Source organism: Phalaenopsis equestris, unplaced genomic scaffold, assembly GCF_001263595.1.
Source record: "Phalaenopsis equestris unplaced genomic scaffold, ASM126359v1 Scaffold000002, whole genome shotgun sequence".
NCBI lineage: Eukaryota > Viridiplantae > Streptophyta > Magnoliopsida > Asparagales > Orchidaceae > Phalaenopsis > Phalaenopsis equestris.
The window spans coordinates 59,260,201-59,286,348 of NW_018164444.1; the positions used below are offsets into that span (position 1 = coordinate 59,260,201).

At 33.8% G+C, this 26,148-nt stretch overlaps 1 protein-coding gene across 1 annotated transcript in view; it reads right to left on the bottom strand.

Annotated features, from left to right (window-relative positions):
* The window catches only part of LOC110038768, a 46,302-nt gene extending 22,031 nt beyond the window's left edge, over positions 1-24,271 (bottom strand). Inside the window, exons 1-3 of the mRNA XM_020743672.1 lie at positions 23,848-24,271; positions 14,797-15,225; positions 8,950-9,042 (exon numbers count right to left, since the gene is read on the bottom strand). Coding sequence (XP_020599331.1) covers positions 8,950-9,042; positions 14,797-15,225; positions 23,848-24,231 — 906 coding nt within the window. The 5' untranslated portion in view covers positions 24,232-24,271. The remainder of the gene's footprint in view (positions 1-8,949; positions 9,043-14,796; positions 15,226-23,847) is intronic.
* Positions 24,272-26,148: the final 1,877 nt, after the last annotated feature.

Sequence of the window (26,148 nt, forward strand, 5' to 3'; positions counted from 1 at the left end):
TTGTTAAGGATAAGGTGGTGGAAGCTATACAGAGTTTCTTGAAGGGGGAGACCCCTAGAAATTATTTCCCTGCCGCTACTATCGTTCTTATTCCCCAAAACACTCAAAAAAGCTCTTGGACCAATTTATACCTATTTCTCTGACTTTTGTCATATCTAAGATGATTAGTAAAATTTTGGTAAGACGTATTCAACCTCATTTTCACAAATTAATTTCCTTGAATCAATCCGCCTTTATTCAAGGGCGAGGGATCACAGATAATATTATGTTTGCGCAAGAACTCATTTTGGATATTGATAAAAAATGTATAGGGGGAAACATGGTCACTAAATTGAATATTTGCAAGGCTTATGATTCTGTTAGTTGGGAGTTTATCTTGAAGGTGCTTAAAGCTAGGGGCTTTTCCCAGGATTTTTGCAAAATTATTCTCTCTTGGCTCCATTGCAATAAATACAACATACTCATCAATGGTCAATCTCGGGGCTTCTTTAGTGCGGGGTGTGGGATAAAGCAGGTGACCCTTTATCCCCTACTATTTTTATTTTAATATTTGATTATCTTTCTCGTCTTTTAAATAACCTTTTCAGAAGAAACCACACTTTGCAATACGCTCATAAATCCAATACATTTGTAACACATTTAGCATATGCCAATGATATGATATTGTTCTCTAATGCTGACAAAAAAACGGCGAGGGACATTCACAGTTTAATGGTGAACTTTCAATCTGTCTCTGGTCTCCTTTTTAATGTCAATAAATGCAACTTATACATGGGAAATATGGTCAATCGTTCTAATGCGTGTTGGATTGCCAATTTTACTGGTTTCTCTATTTCTACCATTCCACTTAAATATCTGGGGGTCTTCTTACTTAAAGGAAGAAAGAGACGAATTCAATTTGATGAAATGGTGGAAAAGGTGCAGAAGAAAATCTCGGATTGGAAAAATAATTTCTTTTCTTTGGGGGTAGAATTACGTTGCTCAGAAGTATCTTACATTCTCTTCCTTTATATACTCTTCAAGCTTTCCAACCCAAGAAAAGCACTCTTTTGAGCCTCGAAAGATGTTTTAATAAGTTTTTATAGATTGGGAATCATTCAGGTAGAAGATGGATGCCTTGGAAGAATATTTGCAAACCCCTTTATGCTGGTGGTTTGAGTTTCAAATCTCTGCACCATATTGCTAATATTAATGTTTTTAAACAATGGATTAATTTTCGGAAAGGTGGTTCCTTGTGGGCCATTTTCATGCATGAGAAATATTGTCACTCCTCTCATCCGACATTGATCAATTGGAGGTTGGGGGATTCCACTATGTGGAAGAGAATACTTCATATTAAAGATTGTGCAAAGGATTTCATTTACTGGGAGGTGGGGAGTGGAAACATTTCCTTTTGGCATGACTGTTGGTCCCATGTAATGCTTGATATGAGGGATACAAGGTCTTCAAGTCTTATGGTTTCTGACACTTGGGTGGATGGTTATTGGAATTTTCCTCTCCTCCTTAATCTTCTGGGTTTTGAGGGAGCTACTTTCATCTCAACCATTCCAATTGAGTCTCTTTTGCAAGATACTCCTACATTGAAATTTCCAATGTCTTGCTCCACTACCAAATCTTTATATTCCGCCTTACATAATTTTCAAAAGCTCCCTTGGGGAGGGTGTGTGGAGTTGGGCATTAACTCCCTCTATGTCTTTCCTGGCTTGGCGGATTTTCCACTTGTTATTCCTTGTGATGATATCTTAAAAATGAAGGGGTTGAGACTTGCTTCACGTTGTTGTTTGTGTAACTCGGCGGAGGAGACTGTTGAGCATATTTTCTTTTCTTGTTCCTTTTCACTTTTCATTTGGAGGAAAGTTGACATGTGGTTTGGCACTATTATGAATTCGGTGAGGAATCTCTTACTTACCACTATGATTTACAATCCGGATCGTAAACAAAAATATTTTTTGCAAGTCTACTCTTACATTATATGCTGATTTATTTGGATGGCTTGTAATGATATGATACATGAGGGTAAAGCCATTCAAAATAGAATGGTCTTTACTAATATTATTGCATATATTAATAACCTTTGGAGAACGGATAATGCTAAACAAAGCTTCTTTTCGGGCATTAACTATTTTCTTTCTATGGGGCCCGTGGTTATGGCTGAGAGTAGATCTCCTCTTTTCTCGGTTTTGGTGAGATGGAGGTCACCTCCAAGGGGTTGGGTAAAGTTTAACACCGATGGGAGTTGGAAATCTAACAGTGCGGGCTGTGGGGGCATTGCTAGGAATTTTGCAGGGAACTGTATTCTTTTCATTTCTTCTCCCTCTTATGCTGATACTCCTATGTAGGCGGAGGCTCGGGCCATCTTGATGGTTGTCATGTTAGCTCACTCTCTTAGATGACATTTTATTATATTTAAATGTGATAATCGCATCTTGGTTGACATTATTGTCAGTGGTGCCGAGGCCCCTTGGGATATCCTCTATTATATTAAGAGGATTAAAAGCTTAATCTCTAATATGAATGTCATATGGAGTTTCAATTATCGGGAGGGAAATCGACCTGCAAATTGGCTTGCTATCTTAGGTAGAGCCACTAATAACTGTTGGGTGGGATTTGATCCCCCCTCCTTTAAACATTTTGCTGGTTGGTGACAAAATTGATGCCTAATATGTCCGTCGGGATGTCTCCTCTTAGCTTTATTATTTATTTGGTGGTATGGTTTGGCTTTGGATTTCATTAGGCCTGTCCTTATATTTCCTTTCCTACTTCGGTGGTTCTCGGTTGGAGCGGTGGTTGCTTCTCACCTGATAATTATGGCAGTACCTACTTTTGGGTTTTGCAGTACTTTCTTTGGGTGCCATATCTTAATATTTGATTATCTTTCTCGTCTTTTAAATAACCTTTTCAGAAGAAACCACACTTTGCAATACGCTCATAAATCCAATACATTTGTAACACATTTAGCATATGCCAATGATATGATATTGTTCTCTAATGCTGACAAAAAAACGGCGAGGGACATTCACAGTTTAATGGTGGAATTCCAATCTGTCTCTGGTCTCCTTTTTAATGTCAATAAATGCAACTTATACATGGGAAATATGGTCAATCGTTCTAATGCGTGTTGGATTGCCAATTTTACTGGTTTCTCTATTTCTACCCTTCCACTTAAATATCTGGGGGTCTTCTTACTTAAAGGAAGAAAGAGACGAATTCAATTTGATGAGATGGTGGAAAAGGTGCAGAAGAAAATCTCGGATTGGAAAAATAATTTCTTTTCTTTGGGGGTAGAATTACGTTGCTCAGAAGTATCTTACATTCTCTTCCTTTATATACTCTTCAAGCTTTCCAACCCAAGAAAAGCACTCTTTTGAGCCTCGAAAGATGTTTTAATAAGTTTTTATAGATTGGGAATCATTCAGGTAGAAGATGGATGCCTTGGAAGAATATTTGCAAACCCCTTTATGCTGGTGGTTTGAGTTTCAAATCTCTGCACCATATTGCTAATATTAATGTTTTTAAACAATGGATTAATTTTCGGAAAGGTGGTTCCTTGTGGGCCATTTTCATGCATGAGAAATATTGTCACTCCTCTCATCCGACATTGATCAATTGGAGGTTGGGGGATTCCACTATGTGGAAGAGAATACTTCATATTAAAGATTGTGCAAAGGATTTCATTTACTGGGAGATGGGGAGTGGAAACATTTCCTTTTGGCATGACTGTTGGTCCCATGTAATGCTTGATATGAGGGATACAAGGTCTTCAAGTCTTATGGTTTCTGACACTTGGGTGGATGGTTATTGGAATTTTTCTCTCCTCCTTAATCTTCTGGGTTTTGAGGGAGCTACTTTCATCTCAACCATTCCAATTGAGTCTCTTTTGCAAGATACTCCTACATTGAAATTTCCAATGTCTTGCTCCACTACCAAATCTTTATATTCCGCCTTACATAATTTTCAAAAGCTCCCTTGGGGAGGGTGTGTGGAGTTGGGCATTAACTCCCTCTATGTCTTTCCTGGCTTGGCGGATTTTCCACTTGTTATTCCTTGTGATGATATCTTAAAAATGAAGGGGTTGAGACTTGCTTCACGTTGTTGTTTGTGTAACTCGGCGGAGGAGACTGTTGAGCATATTTTCTTTTCTTGTTCCTTTTCACTTTTCATTTGGAGGAAAGTTGACATGTGGTTTGGCACTATTATGAATTCGGTGAGGAATCTCTTACTTACCACTATGATTTACAATCCGGATCGTAAACAAAAATATTTTTTGCAAGTCTACTCTTACATTATATGCTGATTTATTTGGATGGCTTGTAATGATATGATACATGAGGGTAAAGCCATTCAAAATAGAATGGTCTTTACTAATATTATTGCATATATTAATAACCTTTGGAGAACGGATAATGCTAAACAAAGCTTCTTTTCGGGCATTAACTATTTTCTTTCTATGGGGCCCGTGGTTATGGCTGAGAGTAGATCTCCTCTTTTCTCGGTTTTGGTGAGATGGAGGTCACCTCCAAGGGGTTGGGTAAAGTTTAACACCGATGGGAGTTGGAAATCTAACAGTGCGGGCTGTGGGGGCATTGCTAGGAATTTTGCAGGGAACTGTATTCTTTTCATTTCTTCTCCCTCTTATGCTGATACTCCTATGTAGGCGGAGGCTCGGGCCATCTTGATGGTTGTCATGTTAGCTCACTCTCTTAGATGACATTTTATTATATTTAAATGTGATAATCGCATCTTGGTTGACATTATTGTCAGTGGTGCCGAGGCCCCTTGGGATATCCTCTATTATATTAAGAGGATTAAAAGCTTAATCTCTAATATGAATGTCATATGGAGTTTCAATTATCGGGAGGGAAATCGACCTGCAAATTGGCTTGCTATCTTAGGTAGAGCCACTAATAACTGTTGGGTGGGATTTGATCCCCCCTCCTTTAAACATTTTGCTGGTTGGTGACAAAATTGATGCCTAATATGTCCGTCGGGATGTCTCCTCTTAGCTTTATTATTTATTTGGTGGTATGGTTTGGCTTTGGATTTCATTAGGCCTGTCCTTATATTTCCTTTCCTACTTCGGTGGTTCTCGGTTGGAGCGGTGGTTGCTTCTCACCTGATAATTATGGCAGTACCTACTTTTGGGTTTTGCAGTACTTTCTTTGGGTGCCAGCCTTTGCACCTGAGTTTACGGGTTTTATTGGCTTCATTAACTCAATCTCTACTTTCAAGGGTCGTCTTTCTTTCCTTTGTCTTTATTACTGCAGGTTCTCTCGTGAAAATCAGAAGTTTGTGATGTTGATGCCGCTTGGAGCTCTTCACTTGGTCTTTGTGTTCTTTTTTTAATTTTTTGGTGTACATCTTTTGTGGGGTATACGATTACTTTGGTATACTGGATTTAATGTTTTTTTGGGTACACTTTTTCCTTTTTATCCTATTGGTGTGGAGTTGTAACGTGGATAAAGGAGCCCCTGGGTTTTTTATTTTGTTTGTAGATGAGGATCCCTATTCCCTCCCTATTTTTGTACTTTTAATTTATATTAACACACGTAAGGAGCCACGAGTTGCTCTGCTATGCTAGAATATTCTCTTAGGCTTGGAGGGGACAATAAATAGGAGTCCCTCCCCCTCATTTGGATCCATCCATGGTTCCAAGCATTCAAGTGTTGTAATTACTCTTTCTTAGTGAAGTGTCTTCTTTCTCCAATACTTCTCCCTATTCCCCTTCTAAGAGTGTTTTGTGACTATAAGTCTTAGCGTTGTGAGAGTTAAGATCTAGTGCCAAGGAGGAGCGCTAAAGCAGCACGGGTGATTTGAGATAAGTTAATATGTGACATACTGCTCTAGGTTTAGACACGAGGAATGTAAAAACTGTATGAAATTACGGGAATTTTGAACATTTTGAAGTAAGGTACTCAAGTTGTGTATATAAACATGCATAAATGTTATTATTAAATTTCATTTAACCCAAATCCTCTTTTATTTACCCTTTATATTTGCAGTGAAGTGCAGCTTGGCGAGGAAAGAATCAGTTTGGCTGTAGAAGAAATATAGAAAGAAGTGGGGGAATTTAGGCCTTAAGCAAGATCATCCCAAAATTTGTTATAATTTCGACAAGGCTTACAGGAGAAAAAGTCAATTTGAGGTAAATGCATCAATAAGAAATATGTTATGTTAATGGGAATTTAATTTAAAATTTCAAAAATTGAGATAAAATTTTAATACCAAGATTATTTGTGTCAGTGAGCTCAAGGTGAGTCTAGAGAAGGAATTCATAGGGAGATTAAGCAGAAAATCAAAGTGAGATATTCAATTACTAAAATAAGAAAAAATTATCCATAAGACTAACCTTTGCTTCTGCTCATTAAAATGTTTTATTTGTTATGTGCTTGCATTTGAAATCCCTTCCATATTGAGCATAGTAGATAATTCTAGTAGAGTTTAATTAATGTAATTGTATACCATATTTAACTTCAGTTTCATACCATTTTGTTAGAAATGCATAGTTAAACACAAATGTTGGTTTTCACCTGTACAAAGTATTCTTGTACATGTTAATAAAATTGATTATTAATGGGTACATTTATGTTATGTAAATATTACAAAGAAAATAATTATTGCAGGTAAAATAATCAAGAAGATGTCATGTAATTTGTGATAGGTATATGGCTATAATAATAACTTGTGCAAAGAAAGAAAGAAATTCTAATGAGATGAGCCATGATAGAGAAATAATTAAAATTCCGACTCATAATATCAAGGATGAAGAATAATCAACTAGTATCAAGGGGTAGTTTATTGGGGAATTGCTTTTATCAGTTGATAGGTATGACAAAGTCATTGATAGGTATGACATTAAATGACTTAACTTTTATCAGTTGTTATTATGACTGACGGGATAGAAAATAATATAATAAAATGAAACATGTCAAAATATATGTAAAGATGATATGCCATTTCTAAGACACTGAATATTAATATGAAAATAAAAGTAGAAGCATATATGAAATTGTTTAATATAATGAATTAAGGTAATTGTCAGTTGTTGCTTTGTTTATTTCTAATCACTATTGTAATCACTATTGCATATACTGCTTAAGATCAAGTTTTTCTTATTATTTAAGCATCAAAATATACTTAATTATTTTATTGTTGTTGCCTATATTAGTCATTGATATGCACCTTATTTCTTATCATGTGTTTGAATCTTATTTTATCAATAATTAGCTTATCGAGCATAAAGTTTATCAGATATTATAATATTGAATTTCAAAGAAGGGAAATGAGCAAATTGATCCCTAGTTAGAAGACCGTACCATTTTGTATAGCTTTTGATTGTGTAGTTTTGGGAGTTAATAAAAAATGGCGGTACCTGAAATAGATAGACCTTTCTAGTATGTACGAGTTTATAATTTAAGTATTTTTAAAAGTTCTACATTTTATTTGATGATCATTTATACATGCATTCTTATGTATGTTTAATATAAATGAATATTTTAAAAATTGAAATATAAGTTTGCTTGCAATAATTTAGTAAGACTAAATCTCTACTAACTAAATCATGAAGAGTTCGAGTAAGGAATGAGTATTAGTGGAAATTGTATCTATCATCCTCTATTATACTTCTATTTTACCTACACAGGGGCTTCTCTTGGTGATCTCAATACTTCAGACATATCAGCATAGTCCGATTTTACAAAAGAAGTCAAATTGACTTGGATTGTAGTAAAGTAATTCAAGCTAAACTCCAGCAATGTTGTGTCACTTTGCTCACCATCTTGTCACATTCTATCTATTTACATTTCAAAACATAAGTAGAGACCAACACAAAAGTGAAGTCATTATAACAAAAAAGTTATCGAAAGGCTATTCATCACTTGCACAATGATTAAAAGTCTGTTTGGAGCAATTGCAGATGTTTGAACAAGCAACTATGGAGTTGTTGTTCAAAATGTTGTGGTAGCTATTATAATTTTTTTTTTTATTTTGAAAAAGTCAAATTGCAACTTTCTAGCAGCCGCAGAAGGTAGCCAAGTCCAGTGACAAAACTCATATTTCAGCTGCAGATTTTTAAAAAAGCAGACAAAACACAGTTTTGCCAAACAGAAAAAAACTGCAGTGCGGCACCACCCAACCACCGCACCGCCGCCGCCCCAAACGCACCCTTAGGGTCTCTTTAAAGCAGTTGCAGCTGTTTGAAGAAGTAATTGTGAAGTTGTCATAAAAGAAATTATTTTTCAAAAAGTTGTGGTGACTATTATAAATTTATCTTATTTTAAAAAGGTTAGACCACAGCTTTCTGACAGCCACCACACTTTAACAGCTCATGTTGAAAAACAACTTTCTACTACAGAAATTTCTTAAAAGTAGCAAGAAAGCAATTCCCTAAACAGAATTCTAGTGGCGGTCTAAAAACAAAGCAAACAGAAACCTGTCCCAAACAGACCCTAAGTTTTCTTCATTGTGCAGCTTCAACAAATAAAAACAATTGTCAATCATGAAAGCAATAGTAAGAAAAATGTATGATACAGTTACCGCTAAGTTAATCGTTTGGAAGGCTAGCAGATGTATTCAAAGTTTTAGATGTTACGTTTTCTGACTTCATTAGTGGAGGTGCCTATGTGGGCTTTCTATGTTCACATTTTATCTTACTCAAATAGTTATTAAAGAATTTTTACTAAACTAATCCAATTATTGTCAGTATTAAAACTTAACACTAGGGCTGAATAAGTTAAAGAAATTTGAATGAAGAATGTGGGCAGAATTTCAGGTACTGCAAATGTTGGTATCAGAAACCATTAAAAATCAGAAATCTTTATAAAAATTTAAAGACAAAAAAAAAAAAAAAAAAAAAAAAAAAAAAAAAAAAACCTAACCGCAATGAAACAGAGAAAGAAACAAATAATTATAAATCTAAATGATGTATAATTAGAATATTAGTACAAAACGTACTTGTTCGAACCCATAAGTAGGACATAGAAAATATTTTGACTCATCATATTCTCCAACCGGGATATTCACAGGACCCCTAGAGTATGATCCATCCTGCAAGGAGAGCAGAATTAGCACAATATTACTTTATGATGAAAATAAAGCCAACTATTATCAAACATGTTCAATAAAATGAGAAGAATTCCACAAAGAAGTGCTCAGTTAAGCAATGTATGCAAAATGATATGAACTTAATAAATCTACCAAAAAAAAAAACTTGAATTTATAGTTAGCAATGTGACAAATAATTAGCATTCAGATACAACATAGGTCCTGATCCAAATAACCGAATTAAATCAGGACGTGGATCATGTAGATGTTTTTTACATGCCAAGGAAACTATTTGCTTGATCCTCACCAACTCAGTTATTCCACTTTTAATATTAGCTTTTTGAAAGAAAAAAACGGACAATGCAAAAGAAGAGCAAGAAAAAATCGCAAAAAAAATTAAGCATGAAAACATGAAGTAATCCCCTTAATAAATGTCTTGAGTATTTCTTGAAAAGAACCTAAAATCAGATGCTTGATCCATACAATCAGCTATTAATGCACCAATGAAAAAATGGAAAAAAATGAATATCAAATTTAGTAGTTTAATCTGATTTTTACAAAACCAACTAAGTTAGAAGGAGAAATGACTCCATGGCTTCCAGTAAAACCAATGTACCATGGCAATGTTAACGGTTAAATTTTTAAAAACCCAACTTTATAAAGCAAAGATGTAAATAATACTACGGGCCTTTTACATATATAGCAGCCAAAACTTTCATATTTATCTATCTACACCTAAACTTTCATAATTACAAGCATCGTATGAAAAGTAACACTCATTATCACATTTTAATAGTCAAACTCATCTTTTCATCCATAGGTAAAATGCTATGTGTGTAAAAATGAAAGTTTAGACATGAGATAGGTAAATCCATAATGTTATGTATGTAATTTTTCCCTAATATTATATATTGAAGTAGAACAGCATCGCAGAGGAGAGTGAATAAAACACTATACCAAACAAAGCAATATGCAACTTGAAGGCATCATAAAATGCAGTCAATTCAAGTGTCAAGCATATAACACATACCTCAACCAAACAAGTTTTCTTTTTAACATAATTTTGAATATGATTCACGGATTCTATCATCTGATTTCCTCCATTTATTTTATATCAATAACCCAATAAAAACAACTGAACATTTATCGAACGTGGTGATTGATAAAGGAAATAGATTCAATAAAATTTACGAGTGTGGGAGACAATGTTATTAGTTCATAACACAACGTAACATGTTATGGTTTAACAAGAAGAGTAATGCACACATCGTGCAGGCTGACTGCTCATTAAAGCAATCTTGATGCTTCAAAGTCATCGTCCTTGTCATAAAAGACTTACCTAACACGGTAGGAGAAAAATGAGTTTTTAATTGTCATTAACTAAAAGCAAATAATATATTTTTTAAGAATAAATAAATGGCAAAGCATGACAAAATAAGAAAAAGTAATGGTTATTTGATAGATGGAATTAAGTGAAAATAAATATAATAAGAGGATGGATAACTTGACTGGGAAAAATTACAATCGAGGTAGTACAAAATTCTTTCTATGGAAGTCTAAGATATTTCGGTAACTCCAACATCAATAGTAACCGAAGAGTTGGGTCGATAATGGAGGAGCTATGCATAATCAATTTTTGGTAGCGCAATCACTCCAAAGATTGCTTAGTGTCTCTAATGTGTCGGGGTTTGGTTGAGATCCAACTTCAGGGTAACACCACATGGGTTATTGCCACAGTTTATGCCAAAAAATTATCAATTGAGTTTTGCAATAGACCAACACAATTACATTGATAGGAAGAGGGGTATTTGAACTTAATTATGGAAAACAATAACAACAGAATAAAATAACTACGAAAGAAAATAAAATAAAATAAAGCAAAAGTGAAAATACATAATCGGGGAATAAAATTAGAAAATAAGTAATAACAGTGTAGGTATAATCATTATAATCTAATACTGCCCCTCAAGTTGAAGCATAGATGTCAATCATGTTCAACTTGGAATTGAAGTCATCGAACACAGGGCGAGGCAGATTCTTGGTGAGGATGTCCACTAGTTGACCACTGGAGGGCACATATGGAACACAAATCTCCCCGGACTCAATCTTTTCCTTAATGAATTGTATGTCGATCTCCACATGTTTGATACGATCATGCTGGACTGGGTCTGATTGCGGCTTTATTATCACAGAATAGCTGCAACGAGATAAATGTTGGAATATGGAGTTCACAGAACATGATGTGTAGCTAAGGAACATCACAGATTCCTAAGGAGAAAGATAGTAGCATTTTTCTACAATCACATGACCTTGCGGACTTTTTCCATGCTCAAGAGAAGCTCGAGCAACAGGATCGGTTGAAGTAGAAGCTTCAACATGTAGAGACGCTCAGTCCCAAGAATTAAGTGTCTAGAAGCAGGGAGCAGCTCACATCCTTTTCTTCCAGGTGAGAGACGCTCAACTAAGCGCCTTCAATTCAATCAAACGGGAGGAGCGCCAATAGCAATATGAAAGGGGGAAACCGAGCAGCCCTTTCTCGATGGTGTGGAGCTTTCGCGCTCGAGAGACACCTATAACAGGATGCAAACGACTTGTAAGAGCGTTCCCCCACATATCAGAAGTTCAATTGAAAGCATATAAGCTTCAAGGGCAGTATACAGTAAGGCAGCAAGGAAAATGAAGTGTTTACGACTTTAGATAAAAAATCTGAATTATAATGTTGGGTTTTTTAAATTTTATTATTTTAATGCTACAAAAATTTATTCCTCGATAATCTATACTGAATTTTAGAGAACCCTAAAGTCAAAATTCGTAAATTAATGTTATCGAAATTTCAAGGTTTTGACTTGAATCGGCAATCAGTAAAGCAAGAGAGAATTTGTTGGTACAAGCAAGAGAAAGCAAGAGAGAATCGGCAATCAGTAAAGCAAGAGAGAATTTGTTGGTACAAGCAAGAGAGAATTTGTTGGTACAGTTCATTGTGCAATCGTAACAATTTATGTTGTAAATGTTAAATAGATTAGATGAAGATTTAAATTAAACTTTAAGAGTCTTCAACACCAATTTAAAAGTTATAATTTAAATGTTCGTACATGTAGCCGAAACAAAATATATAATAACGAGGCTAAAATAGAAAGATAAGAAAATAATTCAAAGTAGAAAATATAATAAAATTAATTAAATTTGATGTATTATTATATCTACACTAAGGAATGGATTGATTGAAAAAAAGGATAATCGACAACACTAAATAGGTGGGAAAATATATTTGTATTTTACATTAGTTCTTTTATTTATCAAAGCAATTGCAACTATTTGTACTGTTTTTAATACTTTTAAAATACAAATTCCATATTTTTTAAATGTTGAATAAAGAAAATGATATATGTGTGCATATGTGTAGTCACCTCCAGAAAGGTACTAGCAGTGAATGCAATGTTCTCGTGCAAGTAAAATGAAAGTGAATATAAAAATGAAAGTGGAAATAAAAATCATCACATACATTTTTGGTGGATTTTGGAAAAGATTAAACATATACAAAAGGAACTCTCGCTGTAGATATTTTAATTGAAATGAATAAAAGTAACCAAAAAATTGATTTATTTATTGCTTCTTTTTTATTATTTTTTTTTTGCTTATAGTCATTTTACTTTTACTGTTTTACACAAAAAAAAAGAATTGTTGCAATTTAAAAGTATTTTACCCATAGTATAACTCATATTGTCGACTGCTAAAATTTTTCAGGACGACCTGTTTTAGAATAGATGGATCATAAAGAACATTCATACATATGCCAAGGCGCTCAAGGAGAAAGGAACTACAATTAAACTTTTAATTTTCTTTTAGTTCTAAATGTTTTAAATTAGTTATGAAAGTTTACAGCATAAATTTGTGTAATAGAATGGCTCTTTTGTATATTAGATGATTTTTTTTCATAAATAAAAATATTTAGATAGTTTTTTTCGTCCGACCGTCTGTTCTCGCTTTGGTATTCTAACCTCCCGAGGTCGGGTCGTGACAAAATGAATAAATTGACTACACATATATCAGCATTAGAGTTTTTAGACCCTAGAATATCCTGCAAACATAATATTTACTTCCAAAAACGTCATTAACTATGATTTGCATGCACTTGGTGCATCCTCGTTCTAATGAATGAAATTGAAATGACAAAAAAAAAGGTTTGTTCACAATCTATTTGAAATTAATTTTTTGTCTTGTTTCAGTTTCTACTAAAGTTTATCTGCTGGCTTTAGGTTTATCAGCCTAAATATTTATTTTTAAAAACTGAGTTCGATTTGTTGGTTCATATACCATGACATTATAAATAGTTTTATTTTTTATGAAACTACAATACAACAGAAAACAACCTGTTACCGCAATTGAATCAAAATTTGGCTCGATCTACAATATTGAGTGCAGATTTTGATTACTCTTATGTTGGGTCATTTAGCCTTGCAAAATTTGTATTTGACAATGCTCTTCATAGGTTTCAAACATTCAATCAGTAAGTTCAGTTGCTGTATTCCAGGATAACCATGGTTATGCAGCCTAGCTACGGAGCACCTTTTATCAGATAGAGTATTGCATTAAACCTCCAACCAAAAAATAGTTAAGCTCTATAAATCTAAGAACCTAACCAGACTATTCAGCTTCAAACGACCCATGCCAGTTCAACTAAAGGTCCCCATGTCAATGTCCTGCTCCTGAAAATTTAAAAAGTGCAATTCAAGTTTTAGACAGGTAAGATCTAAGCTGACCAAAGCAGATGTGCACTCTTACAAATGTGAAGTTTCTAGAGTTTTAACGAACAAAAAATACATTTTCCACATCAATTTAGTGCAATCAGAAAATGCATTCAAGGTAAAATCATAAGTCAAGTACACTGATGCATTAATGTAATGAATACCTTTCCCTGTTATAACCATCAAATTTCATTTATGCTAAGATTTGAACTTGTTTAAATATGTATATTATATGCAGCTTTTAGTGGTACACACTGTCCAGCATTATCTAGAAAGTTCACCAGTTCTAGAAGATGTAAGGATCTCTGGACATCTAACTATGGCTTAGTTTTGTCAAGGTTCTTTCTTAAAAATGCCTCCATGCTTTAAGATAAAGGAAAGGTTGCAACACATAAATTAATCTATTGTTAACAAACATGAGTAGCATTACTACTTTATTGGCATAGATTACGAAACTAATACTAGCTTGTTTTAAAACTCCTCTTCATGTTTTTTAAAATGAATAAATGCTATGAAGGAACAAAAATCCAGAACATGTTCCAAGGTCATCAAACTCTAGAGAACACTAGTTGTTTTCTTGTGACATAATAGTTGTTAAGCCATATTATTAAGACTTGTAGCAAACGTGTCATTCCATTTATTTGATCAACGAATTCAAAAAGCCCTGTTCAACTAATTGAAAACAAGGTTGTGGTACCTTAAAAAGTTCAGTTCTAACTTTATCTCTCACCATCACTCCCACAACTTAACATAAACCAAAATAAAGTATGCTTTCACTAAACTAACAACTACGAGGAGTTCACAAAGCCAATTGAAGCATGAAGTATTTTAAAAAGACAGAGGAATATTTCATATCAACGAATAGCAACCATAACACCAAAAGATGGTAGAAATATGCTAACAGATTAATCGAATCACAAAAAAAAATTAAACAAAATCATTGAGATAACATGAACGAATGGATATCACAGATATATTTACCATCGGGCTAACATTCAAACGTAACTCATACCTCAAAGAAAACCAGGCCTGGTTCCACGCTCATTGAATCTTCTTCAGATATTTCACTGTGCTCAAGGTCAAATGACTCATAACAAGGCAAATCAAATTCCATATCACCTGCATCCGAATTTACTTTACCAGCGATGGAAGATTTAACACTTCCAGTTGCACGATTAGAGAGATCAGCATGCTTCCTTGTTTCCCCATATGGGTTCAAAGCCACCCGACTTGTCTTCCTATGAATTTGAGAGAGAGAATCTTGAGATGGTACCTTTTCAATGCGTGAAAGAGTGTAGCAATCAAAAAGATTTTCATTTTGATTTCCAACACCAATAGGCTCCATCTCAGCAGTGAAAGGAGAAAAAACTGCTCCGAGACCTTTCCAAATCCCAGTAAGACTGCTTGCAAAGATATCCCAAGAAGGTTTAATGACTGGTTCCTGTGAAAAAAAAAAGTCATGCATTAAGAATTGGTTTGCATAATACTGAAAAGTGAAAACATAATCTAAAGAGGGAGTAAATCTTCAAAAATTAAGCATTCATCTATGATTTGAATGACATATAGGACATGTAAAGCTCAGTTTGTTTGTTTTTTTTTTTTCTAATAAATATATAGACCGTCTATTGTTGATTCATCTGAACTGATTTTAGTTGGCCCCTATGGTAGTCTATGAAGGACACAACCCAAAAGCTGGCCCGAATAGAACACAAAAAATCGGGATTCAGGTTCACTATATTACTATTTTTGGTCAAGTTAGATGAATTTAGGTCGGGTTAATTGGGTTAAACGAGTCATATTTAGGTTAATTGGGCTAAACGAGTCATATTTAGGTTAATTAGGTCATTTTGATCCAAAAAATTATATGATTAAAATAATAAACAAGTTAAACAAGTTATATTCTGGTCAAATATTTTGACCTATATAATAAATGCATGAGGTTTGGGTCAACTTCAAGTCAAACTTGAACCTGACCTGCCAACTTAAAATAATACACCTAGCCCCATATTTAACAAAATCAGAGAAGAGCGATTGTGAGACATTCCAAAGACAAATCGTGAGATCAAGAGGAAAAGAAGATTGGGAAAGAGGAAGGGAAATCATAAGGTTGCAAATAACCCAAGCCAGACTCAAAAAATTGGAGTTCAAAATTACTTTTTGAGTCGGATTTGAGTCAAAAATTACAAACTCTATTATCACTCAAACGAGATTAGAATTAACCAGAATAACTCAAAATTGACCGAATTAGATTAAACCAACCATGTAAGGGTTGATTAGAATGTGTTGATCACAAAAAAAAACAAAATTCTCATAATAAATGGGTTAAAAAAGTCAATTTTGGGTTAGGCATGTTCGTTTAAAGTTAGGTTCATGCCAAATGTTTTATCAAATATAATAAATTAGTAGATTTTAGGCCAAGCATGTTCGATCGAATAAACTTTGTGGTCAAACCCAAACCCCACCCGTCAACCAGAATTGACATGCCTAAGAGAGCATGCGGTGTGTGAGATAAAGAATGAGAGAGAGCGGGGAGGTTGAGCAAACCAGAAGGCAAGGATGAACAACTTGTGCGCACCAATATGTCGAGCACGAGCTATGACATAAATAGAGCTAAGAATGTAGCTCGAAGATCGTTAATCGCTCAAAAATTGATTCAAATATTTGAGATCGGATCGAAATAAATGAGCCAATCTACGAGCCAAGATATTGGATTGAGTTTTTTTTTTAACCGATTTTGAGGCGACCCCAGCTCAGCTCGAAATCGAATCATTAATGGTTCTTCTAATGTTAGGGTTGTGAATTTAGCGAATTTAGTTTGAAGATCATTAACCGTTCAAAAATTGATTAGAATTTGGGCCCGGATCGCGATCAGATCGAAATAAACAAGCCAAGACACAAGCTAAAAAATTAGATCAAAATTTTTCGAGCAGATTTTTGAGTTGACCCCAGCTCGGCTCGAAATCAAATCTTTAACAACCCTAGGCAAAAAACATGGTCCCTACAATTAGGGCTTAAAATCAAACATAAGAGACTCTTTCTTCACGGTTGATGAGGTAAACCACAAACCTAAGTCTCCTTAATTTATGATTGAGAGGAAATAGTATGAAGCTTGCATTCAAATTGAGGTTTTCTTTCACTTGGATTGATGTGTACTAACTCACAAGAATCAATTACTACTAGAAAAATTAAATTAGCATTACTTTATCATAATATAGAATTGAGTTAGGATTTAAAATGTTAATGATGAAAGCATTTTATAAAAGACGTTTATACTTGGTAATTATTTTAATCATATATTTTTATATTAAATTATTCATAACCGGTTGGTTAGGCTATAGGTAATTAAAGAAACATATAATAGGATATTATTAATAATATTAAGTTTTATATTTGTGATGATCTTAAAAAGGAAAAGAGTTATGGCTCATGTGAAGGATAGGTATAATTTTTATATACAATAAAAAAAATCTACATTTAGATAGAGAAAGTCTATGTTCCTTGAAAATAAATTAATTACTTATTATTATAATAAAACTACTTGAACTAAGTCAAGCTATTAAATTCTTTAAATATAGAAAAAAATTAATATTGCTTGAGAGGAAAAGAGTCAAAGAATTGTAAATGATTGTTTACATATAGATATATAAAGTTAATGGTGAAAAAATATTAATTTAAGAAGTAAAGTTAAGATATGAATGGTTGTAAAAGAATTCAAATGAATTTTATTATATACATATATGATATTTGGAATTGAGGTTGGTTAAAGGGACTGATCCTGAAGGAGATGAAAACAAGGTTGATTAACAATAGCGCATCTCAGGGTAAGTGATTAGACTTCTAAATTAGAGTAATACTCACTTCATCTCGGCTTGTTGTTTGTATTTGTCAAAGTGCATGGAAATGATTGATTGCCCTTAACCATAACAACAAATGGTCTACATTGATTTATTTATCTCAACACTAAATGATTATCCATATTGACATAGATGAATTATGCATCTCAAAGTCATGCTATAACTATTATATTGTATTACATTGTGATTTATCCTAAAATAATATTTTGAGTTTAAAAAAAAATAAATAAATATAAATAAATGTATACATACATACATACATACATATGTATGTACATACATATGTATGTATATATATATGACAAAAATATGAGAATTTCTATTGAGATCAAAAAGAAGTTACAATTCTAAGGTGTGGGGCATTGAACAGATCCCCCTGAAGCAAAAAACAAAGAGGAGGGGTAGGAGAAGTAGAGACTGATACAAACTGGGGCTCTCCCCCACACTTAGCCAAAAAATTTGCATGTTGATTTTCTTTTTTGTATATAAAGGTGAAAGTGACAGAAATCTCATTCATCAAGTTTTGGATCAGTTTAATCCACTGGAGAATATGCCAAGGAGGGTTATTGTGATCAGTCGCATAAGCGAAGCGCTGAGAAGAGTCCATTTCAACTTCTAGAGAAGGCCATTTGTTTAGAATGACCAATTTGAGAGCCCAAAACACTGCCACAAATTCAGTCTCTAGAGCATCTTTAGCAAAAATTGGGGAATGAAAATATAACAAACATCTTCCTTAGTGGTCTCTGAATACACCTCCAATGCCAGCCCCTTGAGGGAAGAAGTTGTCATCAGTGTTGACTTTGACTGTAGGGTAAGCAAGTTTTTCCTAGAAGACTTTGACCACTGAGGAGATATTAGAGCCAGAGACTCTCATTATGTTCAATATGTTGGGGAAGTTCTTAAACTATATGAGTTTTCTGACAAAGGCTAGACAATTGGAAGCCACCTATAGAGCAGTGGAGGATTTTTCCTCAAACTTAACTTGGTTTCTGGCAGCCCAAATGAACCATGCATTAATAAAAGGGATTGGGGCTAACAACAGCTCCTGCCATCCAACCCAACAAGATGTCAAAAGGTTCCACTCCAGCTGCATAGTGTTGATCTTCACGTTTTGTAGGAGGGAAGGTCCAGACTCCCTGGGAGAAGGGGCTTTAAAAAAAAAAGGAAGGGCTTGAAACTATCATACGAGTCCGGACCATTCCCGATGCGCCTTACCATTCGAGTACCACACCCTCCACCGGGGGGAATCGAATCCCAGACCAGAGGGAACTTACAACTGACAAGCAGATGTCCGACTAACTGATCTGAGTATGCAGCGCATATATATATACATGTGTGTGTGTGCGCACGCGCATGTGCGTGTGTTTCTTTGTCATATGAATATTTGGATTTTCATACCACTTATGGAACTAACAAGAAATGGTAACGTACCCACTCATTGATGGCCTTTACTATCCACTTAGACAATAAGAAAATTAAGGGCTACAACACATTATGTCAACCAAAAATGTTTCGACCAAGGGTGAGTTTGATGCCTATCTCAAATAAAAATGAATAAGCTTTACACCACGCTACGCTGACAAGAGATTTAAGGGTGCGTTGATTTTTGTATATACGATGCTTTTGAGATGGATACATAAAAGTATAAATTAAAGAAAGATGATATTATTAAATATATGTATAAGTCAAGATATGATGAACTCAACGCATTCAACTCTTACTAGAAAAATGAATGTTATGATTCTACAATTATACATCACTTTAATTGTCAAACAAAATTTATGGTCATAGTTGAAATTCAAATCATAAGCACTTTTCTTTTATTTTTCTTTATTTTAAATATGAAACTAGAATGCATATAATTTTTTTTTTGTTATTGTTATTTAATCAATATATGCAGAACAAGATATTGATCTTGAGAATTAAAAAAGTTAGAAAGGTGGTTTGATTATGCAAACAATTAAAATTGCATGGATCAATAGCTCTTTTAATCATCGAAAGATGAATATTAAAAAAAATATTGATAAATTATTTTGAAATGTTTAGGTAATTATTTAAAAACTCTATCTGATAATCTTTTACTGCCTAGATATTGTCTTTATCGTCAAGGTATTCCAAGTTCAAAGACTAGAAGACACGTTGCCTTATTTTTTGGCATAAATTAGTTGAGTGCTTTAAGGCTCATCCCAAGCTGAGATTCTTAGTTTCAGTCGATATACTTTCACCTGAAGTTCATATTGATCTTTCAAACTTAATTTTAATATTTTTTTCCAATACACAAAGATATGTAAACAAGAAAAGCATGAGTGAGCCCAGCGCTTATTCGTGTTCGACTCATTTCAAACTTAATGTGTTTGAAATGAGCTCGTGATTGAAATAGCTCGTGAAAGTCTTGTCATTGTTTGATTTGATTTAAACTTGAATTTGTTCGTATTAGCATGTGTTTAGCTCGAATATGAGCTACACAATTTTGCATATTTTTTCTATTCAAGAATTTGACTCCAAATTAAATTTTTATTCTAGTATATTTCCAAAAATAAGAAGAAATGATTTCTTCTCATTTCTTAAAATTTTTATTTTAACATACTTCCAAAATAAGAAGAAATGACTCCGTCTCGTTTGCCAATCAAGGGCAGGAGAAAACTAGAATTTTCGTTTCGTTTTTACATTTATATAGAATTTCTAATTGGAATTACTTCCCATGAATTGATAAGGAACCAAAAAATTGTGAGGAAATTTACATACATATCACCCAATTCTTTATGTATTTACATATAATATCACATCAAAAAAGGGACTTTTATGGAAAAATCTCATGACATTTAAATATATACCACATAATTCTTATTTATTTACATATATACATCCTAAATCAGAGAAACCGGTGCTTAGAAAACGAATGGTAAGGTGATGTCACATTCTCACTTTAACTGCATGTTGGATGGTCAATTTTAAAAACATTTACAAACACACTGCCCTAATCCTATTTATTTACATATCTAACACCTAAACTTATATTTTTATAAGTATACCAACCAAATAACTTTTAGAAATAATAATATTTAGCATTTTATATATATAAAATATTAATATAAAATGATACAAATAATATTATTATTTAATCATTTAATTAATTCGAGCCAAAACGAGCCGAATAAGAACGAACAAACATTTGTTCGTGTTTAGCTCGTTTATACATCGAGCTCAAAAAAATTGTTCGTGTTTGGCTCGCCTGTTTAACAAAAGAATCGAACACGGACTATTTAACGAACCAAACACGAGTTGTTCGCAAACGACAAGCTTTTTTGACAGTCCTAAATACACACACTCAAATGCACAAACACCACATATGCAAGGCCTTGAGGCAGGACCTTTTGGTTGAAAAACAAAGCTCTCAACCACTAGGCCAAGATGGATTGTCTATCTTTCAAACTATCTTTTTGAAGATCATTCCTCATATGTTCAGGTTTGTCCCAAAATTTTGTGCCATGTTTAATTTTTTTAGGGTGTTATGGCTAATGTTCCTCCCCAAGTAGCCCATTGGTGGTGATTATACAATCATCTGCTAATATTATCACCAAGAATACTCAAAAAGTTATTGAAATGCAGCAACATCTTCCCACAAGGTAAACAAAATTGTGATTTATAATAGCAGGTTTCTGATTCTGTTTGGAGCTTTCCAGGTATTGACTCTCTCCTGAATAAAAGATTTCAAGTTCTTTATACCATGCGAGGCAAAAATTAGAAGAACATTTATCAGTGCTCTTCTATTTTCACTAGGCCTCAAACTAGGTGACCCAAATGAAATCTATGTATCTTTTCTACTATATTGTTTTCTTTTTTTTTTTCTCTTACATTTCTTGTTAAATGTCTTTGATATACTCTTTCTTTAGTTGGTTGATGATTTTGGTTTCTATAAAAAAACCCAACATAATTGAAAAGCTCGGTTTAAAAATATGACTTTGCCACTGAATATAAATAGAATTTCAGAATTCAATCATAACAATTTATATATTAAAGGATATACAACATAAAGGGAAAACTATAATATTGGATGAGGCTTGTGAATAAGCCCTATGAGAATAGATCATGTTTAAAATAGCTCCAATTTAGCCTTGTATACTTTTTATTTAGCATTGATTTTAGTGCATGGAATCTAAGGTCTAAGGTTTTGCATAGTATTCCATTTATGAATTTCACACTAACATAACATGCTAGTATTGAATGCCTTGTGGGGAAGTTTAGTCTCATTATTCCAAAACTGTTCTTAGAAAAATGGTTCAAGTCTTTTAATACTATATAAATGAAAATAAGATACTCAATAACTAATTAATACATTGCAACAAAACCAAATAATAGGCCAAATAACATCTATAGATCAAAATCATAAGCATAAATGGCTATATAAATCAATTAATCATAAAAGATAATTCAATATAGTTACTTAGATATGGAAAATGACAGCCTTTATTGAAGCCATATTCTATCACACCAAATGAACAAAGCAAAATTTGTTGGATGCAATCAACTCGTTGCTACATTATAGTGATTATGCAGAGATAAATTCAATGTAAACATTTACATCATCTTGCAATAATGAAGTGCTTGTGGTGTATGACTATGCCACTTGCTTTGCATGCTTTCATAGAAATAATAACTCTATCTATATTTGATTTATTATTTGATAGAGCTGCTAGTCATTCTCACTAGGACATACCCCTAGGTAACCCCAAAAGATATGAATAATCATTTTTAATTGATAATGCTCCTCAAGTACATCCTCGAAATGAAATTAACAATAGCAGCTTGTGCACATAAGAAACCAAACCCAATAATCAAAATAAAACCTATTTAATGCCATGTATTGTGTGGGGTAAATTTGATTATGTCGCCTAGTTCCTCTCTTCTTGGGGTTCCCTCCAAAGATGGGGAATACTTGACATAGTATGCCTTCCATTGATTCAATGTTCACCTACTGCGCGTCCTTTACGAAGTCCACACGGGATCTTAAGCTATCAAAAGTAGGTGATCCTAAAGTCTACACACACCAAATATATATCAAAATCATAAACATAAATGGCTCTAAAAATAATTTAATGAAGTTGCTTGCATATGGAAAATGGTACCCTAATTCAAAGCAATATTCTATCACACCATATGAGAAAAACGAAATATTTGTTGGATGCAATCAACTTGATAGTTAGAAGTTTCAAGCCTCATCCAAACAATTTGGAGCCAACTTAACGGAATAACTGTTGCTAAACCCAATCATGTGTTGCAACCGATCTATTCAAGAACCTTCACCACATGTTTTATATGTCAATTTAAGCTCAATGGTTGCTAGAAGTTAGAAAAACATGATTTGAAGCATAACAAATATTCTAAATTCCATTATTTATTTAAATGTAATTAAAAATAAATTGAAAAATTCAAATTAGTAAACAACTTTAATTTATACAAGTGAGGAATTCTTTTTCAAATTTAAAATGAATAATAATAAAAGCATTTTGTTAAAAATTCTTTTTTTCATTTTACAAACAATCAAATGAACTCAATATATCAATGTGAAATGGCTCGTAGGTGCATTGAATAGCTATTGTAGGGTAAAAAAAAAATATAATCTAGTGGTGCAACTCAAGTCAGATCGTTATAGATCTAAGCCAAACTACTACCAAAACCGAATACATTCAACCACACCATTTTTGGAATCATACCCGACTCAAAGTGGATCAAAACAAACTAGATCCAAATTTATCGATTAAGTTTTATTTTCTAGTTCAAATTTAGACATTTGCTTGGTCAAAATATATGACAAATAGAAATATAAAGCACAACAGCTTGTTATCAAATGGCAACATACATGGTGACTTCAAAGCATTCATTCCGCAATTCAAATTATATATATGTGCAACTGTAATGCACTTTATTTAACCTCCATCTACATGAGCACAACAAAATAACAATATGAAACCATCTTCTACTTTCATTATTTGCCATTTAAACGTAAACTTACTTTTAAAATTGATTAGATTAGGCCATATCACTCACCAGAACCGAATACTAACACATTAAATTGATTTGAAGCATTTTAAGAACCAGACCAACCAGGCTCGCACTACAATCAAACCAAATTGGCCTGTTCGGTTAGGATTGGTTCTTCGGTTCTTCTTAAACACTCCTAAATTACAATCGTCAATCCTCAAACCAACCTGAGTCTGGAGTACAGTCTCTACTTCCGTCAGCATAGCCCCGGAAACCATCACGGTAGAATCCCCACTCCTGCTGGAGTCCTTCACCTTTTTCCTCAGCTTCCTCCTCCGTTTCAAGCCTTTCTTCTCCTCCGCGGCTTTCTTGGACGCAAGCTCGTTGTCGATACTCCAAACATTGTCCTTCTTTTTGGCCCTAACCGTCTCATACCTTCCCGCCCTTTGCTTCCAAACCTGAGGCCGCCTATCTCTGTCAGAAAGATTAAAGGAAAAACTAACTGCGGCGGATGAGAAGTGCGGCAAGGGTCGGCTAGCGCAGAAGCGGAACCCTGTAAGCGGGCGGAGAAGGTTGTGGCGGCAAAAGGCTTCAGCGTAGTGAGCTTGCATTGCGGATGTTGGAAGCTACTTGGATTGTTTGGTGAATAAAAAAAAAAACGGAAATTTACACCGATACCATAAAGTTTTATGTATAGTTCGATATTTACACCATGCAATTTTTTTGTATTTACATATTGAACACTCAAAATTTGATATTTTCACTTATAACACAACTTTTGTGTCATAAACTTATGCATAAAAATATATATTTCACTTTTAAAAATATAGTGATTGTGATATTTTTAATGTGATGTTAAAAATTCAGAGTAATATGTACGCAAATATGAATGTTTAGTTGTTAGAAATGCAAATACGTAAGAATTGTGTGATACGTATGTAAATGTCCTTAAAAAAATTAGATAAGCATATGGATAGTTTAAATTTTAATATAACTTCAAAAATAACATAAACATTAATTTATTTAAAAGTCACACATTTTAATCCATAACTATGATTTAGTATGATTATTGTTATGTGTTAGATGATTCATGACGAAAGAGTAATATAAACTTCTTAATATGATATGAAGATTTGACACATAAAGTTAAAAGAAGAATTGTTAGAGGGCACACTGAGATTTCTTATGTAGAAAACCCAAAAAAGAAAAAAAAATCATGACACCTAGCCCAGTTGAAATGGTACCATGCCCTAGGATTATGGTAAGGGAGACTTCACTTGTAGGGACGAATAACGTATTTTTTGTCTCTATGACCCATTTTATATATTGAAAGTAGCGATTATAAAATAGAAAGGGAGAGAGATCTCACTAAAGAAGATGAATCTAGAGAGAAGGGTAAAAAATGCTCTAATACATGCTAGGGTCCTCTTATTTATAGAACATAAAGAGATAAAGGGTAAAATTACATGCTTTCCTCTACATTAATAGGGGTTGCACATATGAATCTAGAGAGAAGGGTAAAAAATGCTCTAATATATGCTAGGGTCCTCCTATTTATAGAAGATAAAGAGATAAAGGGTAAAATAACATGCTTTCCTCTACATTAATAGGGGTTGTATAGGGTATTATTGTCTTTTTGCCCACCTGGACCTTCTGCTCGTCAGGTCTTTAAGTAGGTTGACTGAGCTGGTTTTGGTTGGCTTTCGTCTTGGACACCAGTCGGTTTTTGCTTTGGGAAGCCTGTCAACTTTTAGTAGGTAGCCAGTAGGCCTTAGGTGACCAGTCAGCTTGCTTGATTATTGTTACTTGGTGATTTCTGGTGAACTTTGGGGAACTGTTGAGAGAGTTTTACGTTGATACTTGTGAGATTGTTAGGGGTGTTGGACCTCTGAGCAGTTATTGGTGTGGATTACTATCGCTAATCAGCCTGGGTAGTTCTTTGGTTGTCAGACATTTGTTCGATCAACAACCCTTTACTTTGCTGGTATATAGTCGATTGAGTGATCTTCAACCAGTTAGATTCTTGAGAACTTGTAGCTTTTCATCTAAGGGGATTCTGGTCATTTATCTTTTCGTTGGTAGGTAGCCATTTGATCGCAGAACATCCACGAGAATAATGATTATTGTGTTGACAGAATGCAGGTTGCTCTGGGTTAGTGAGAAGTGGATCTCCACTGAGTGTTGATCTAGTTGGAGGATATGCAAGGGGAAACTACTTCTCTTTGCTGAGAAGTATCTATACTTTGAGAAGATGCCTTTGTATGGAGAGCTCATGCTAAGGCTGACCAAACAAATAAGTTCAAGCTTAGTGGTCAAATGTTGTATAGAAGATTAGTTAGGAAGGGTTTTATCCTGATCGAGGAATCTGAGAACCAACTTGTACGGTGCCTTCTGTTAGACTAGGATCCGAATGTAATTAATTAAAAAATATTTTATTTTCATTTTTCTTGTCAATTTATGTATTGATGTAATGTTTCCTCTTGAAATCCTTATACAATGTTTCCTCTTTCGTTGTGTCCCTATAAATT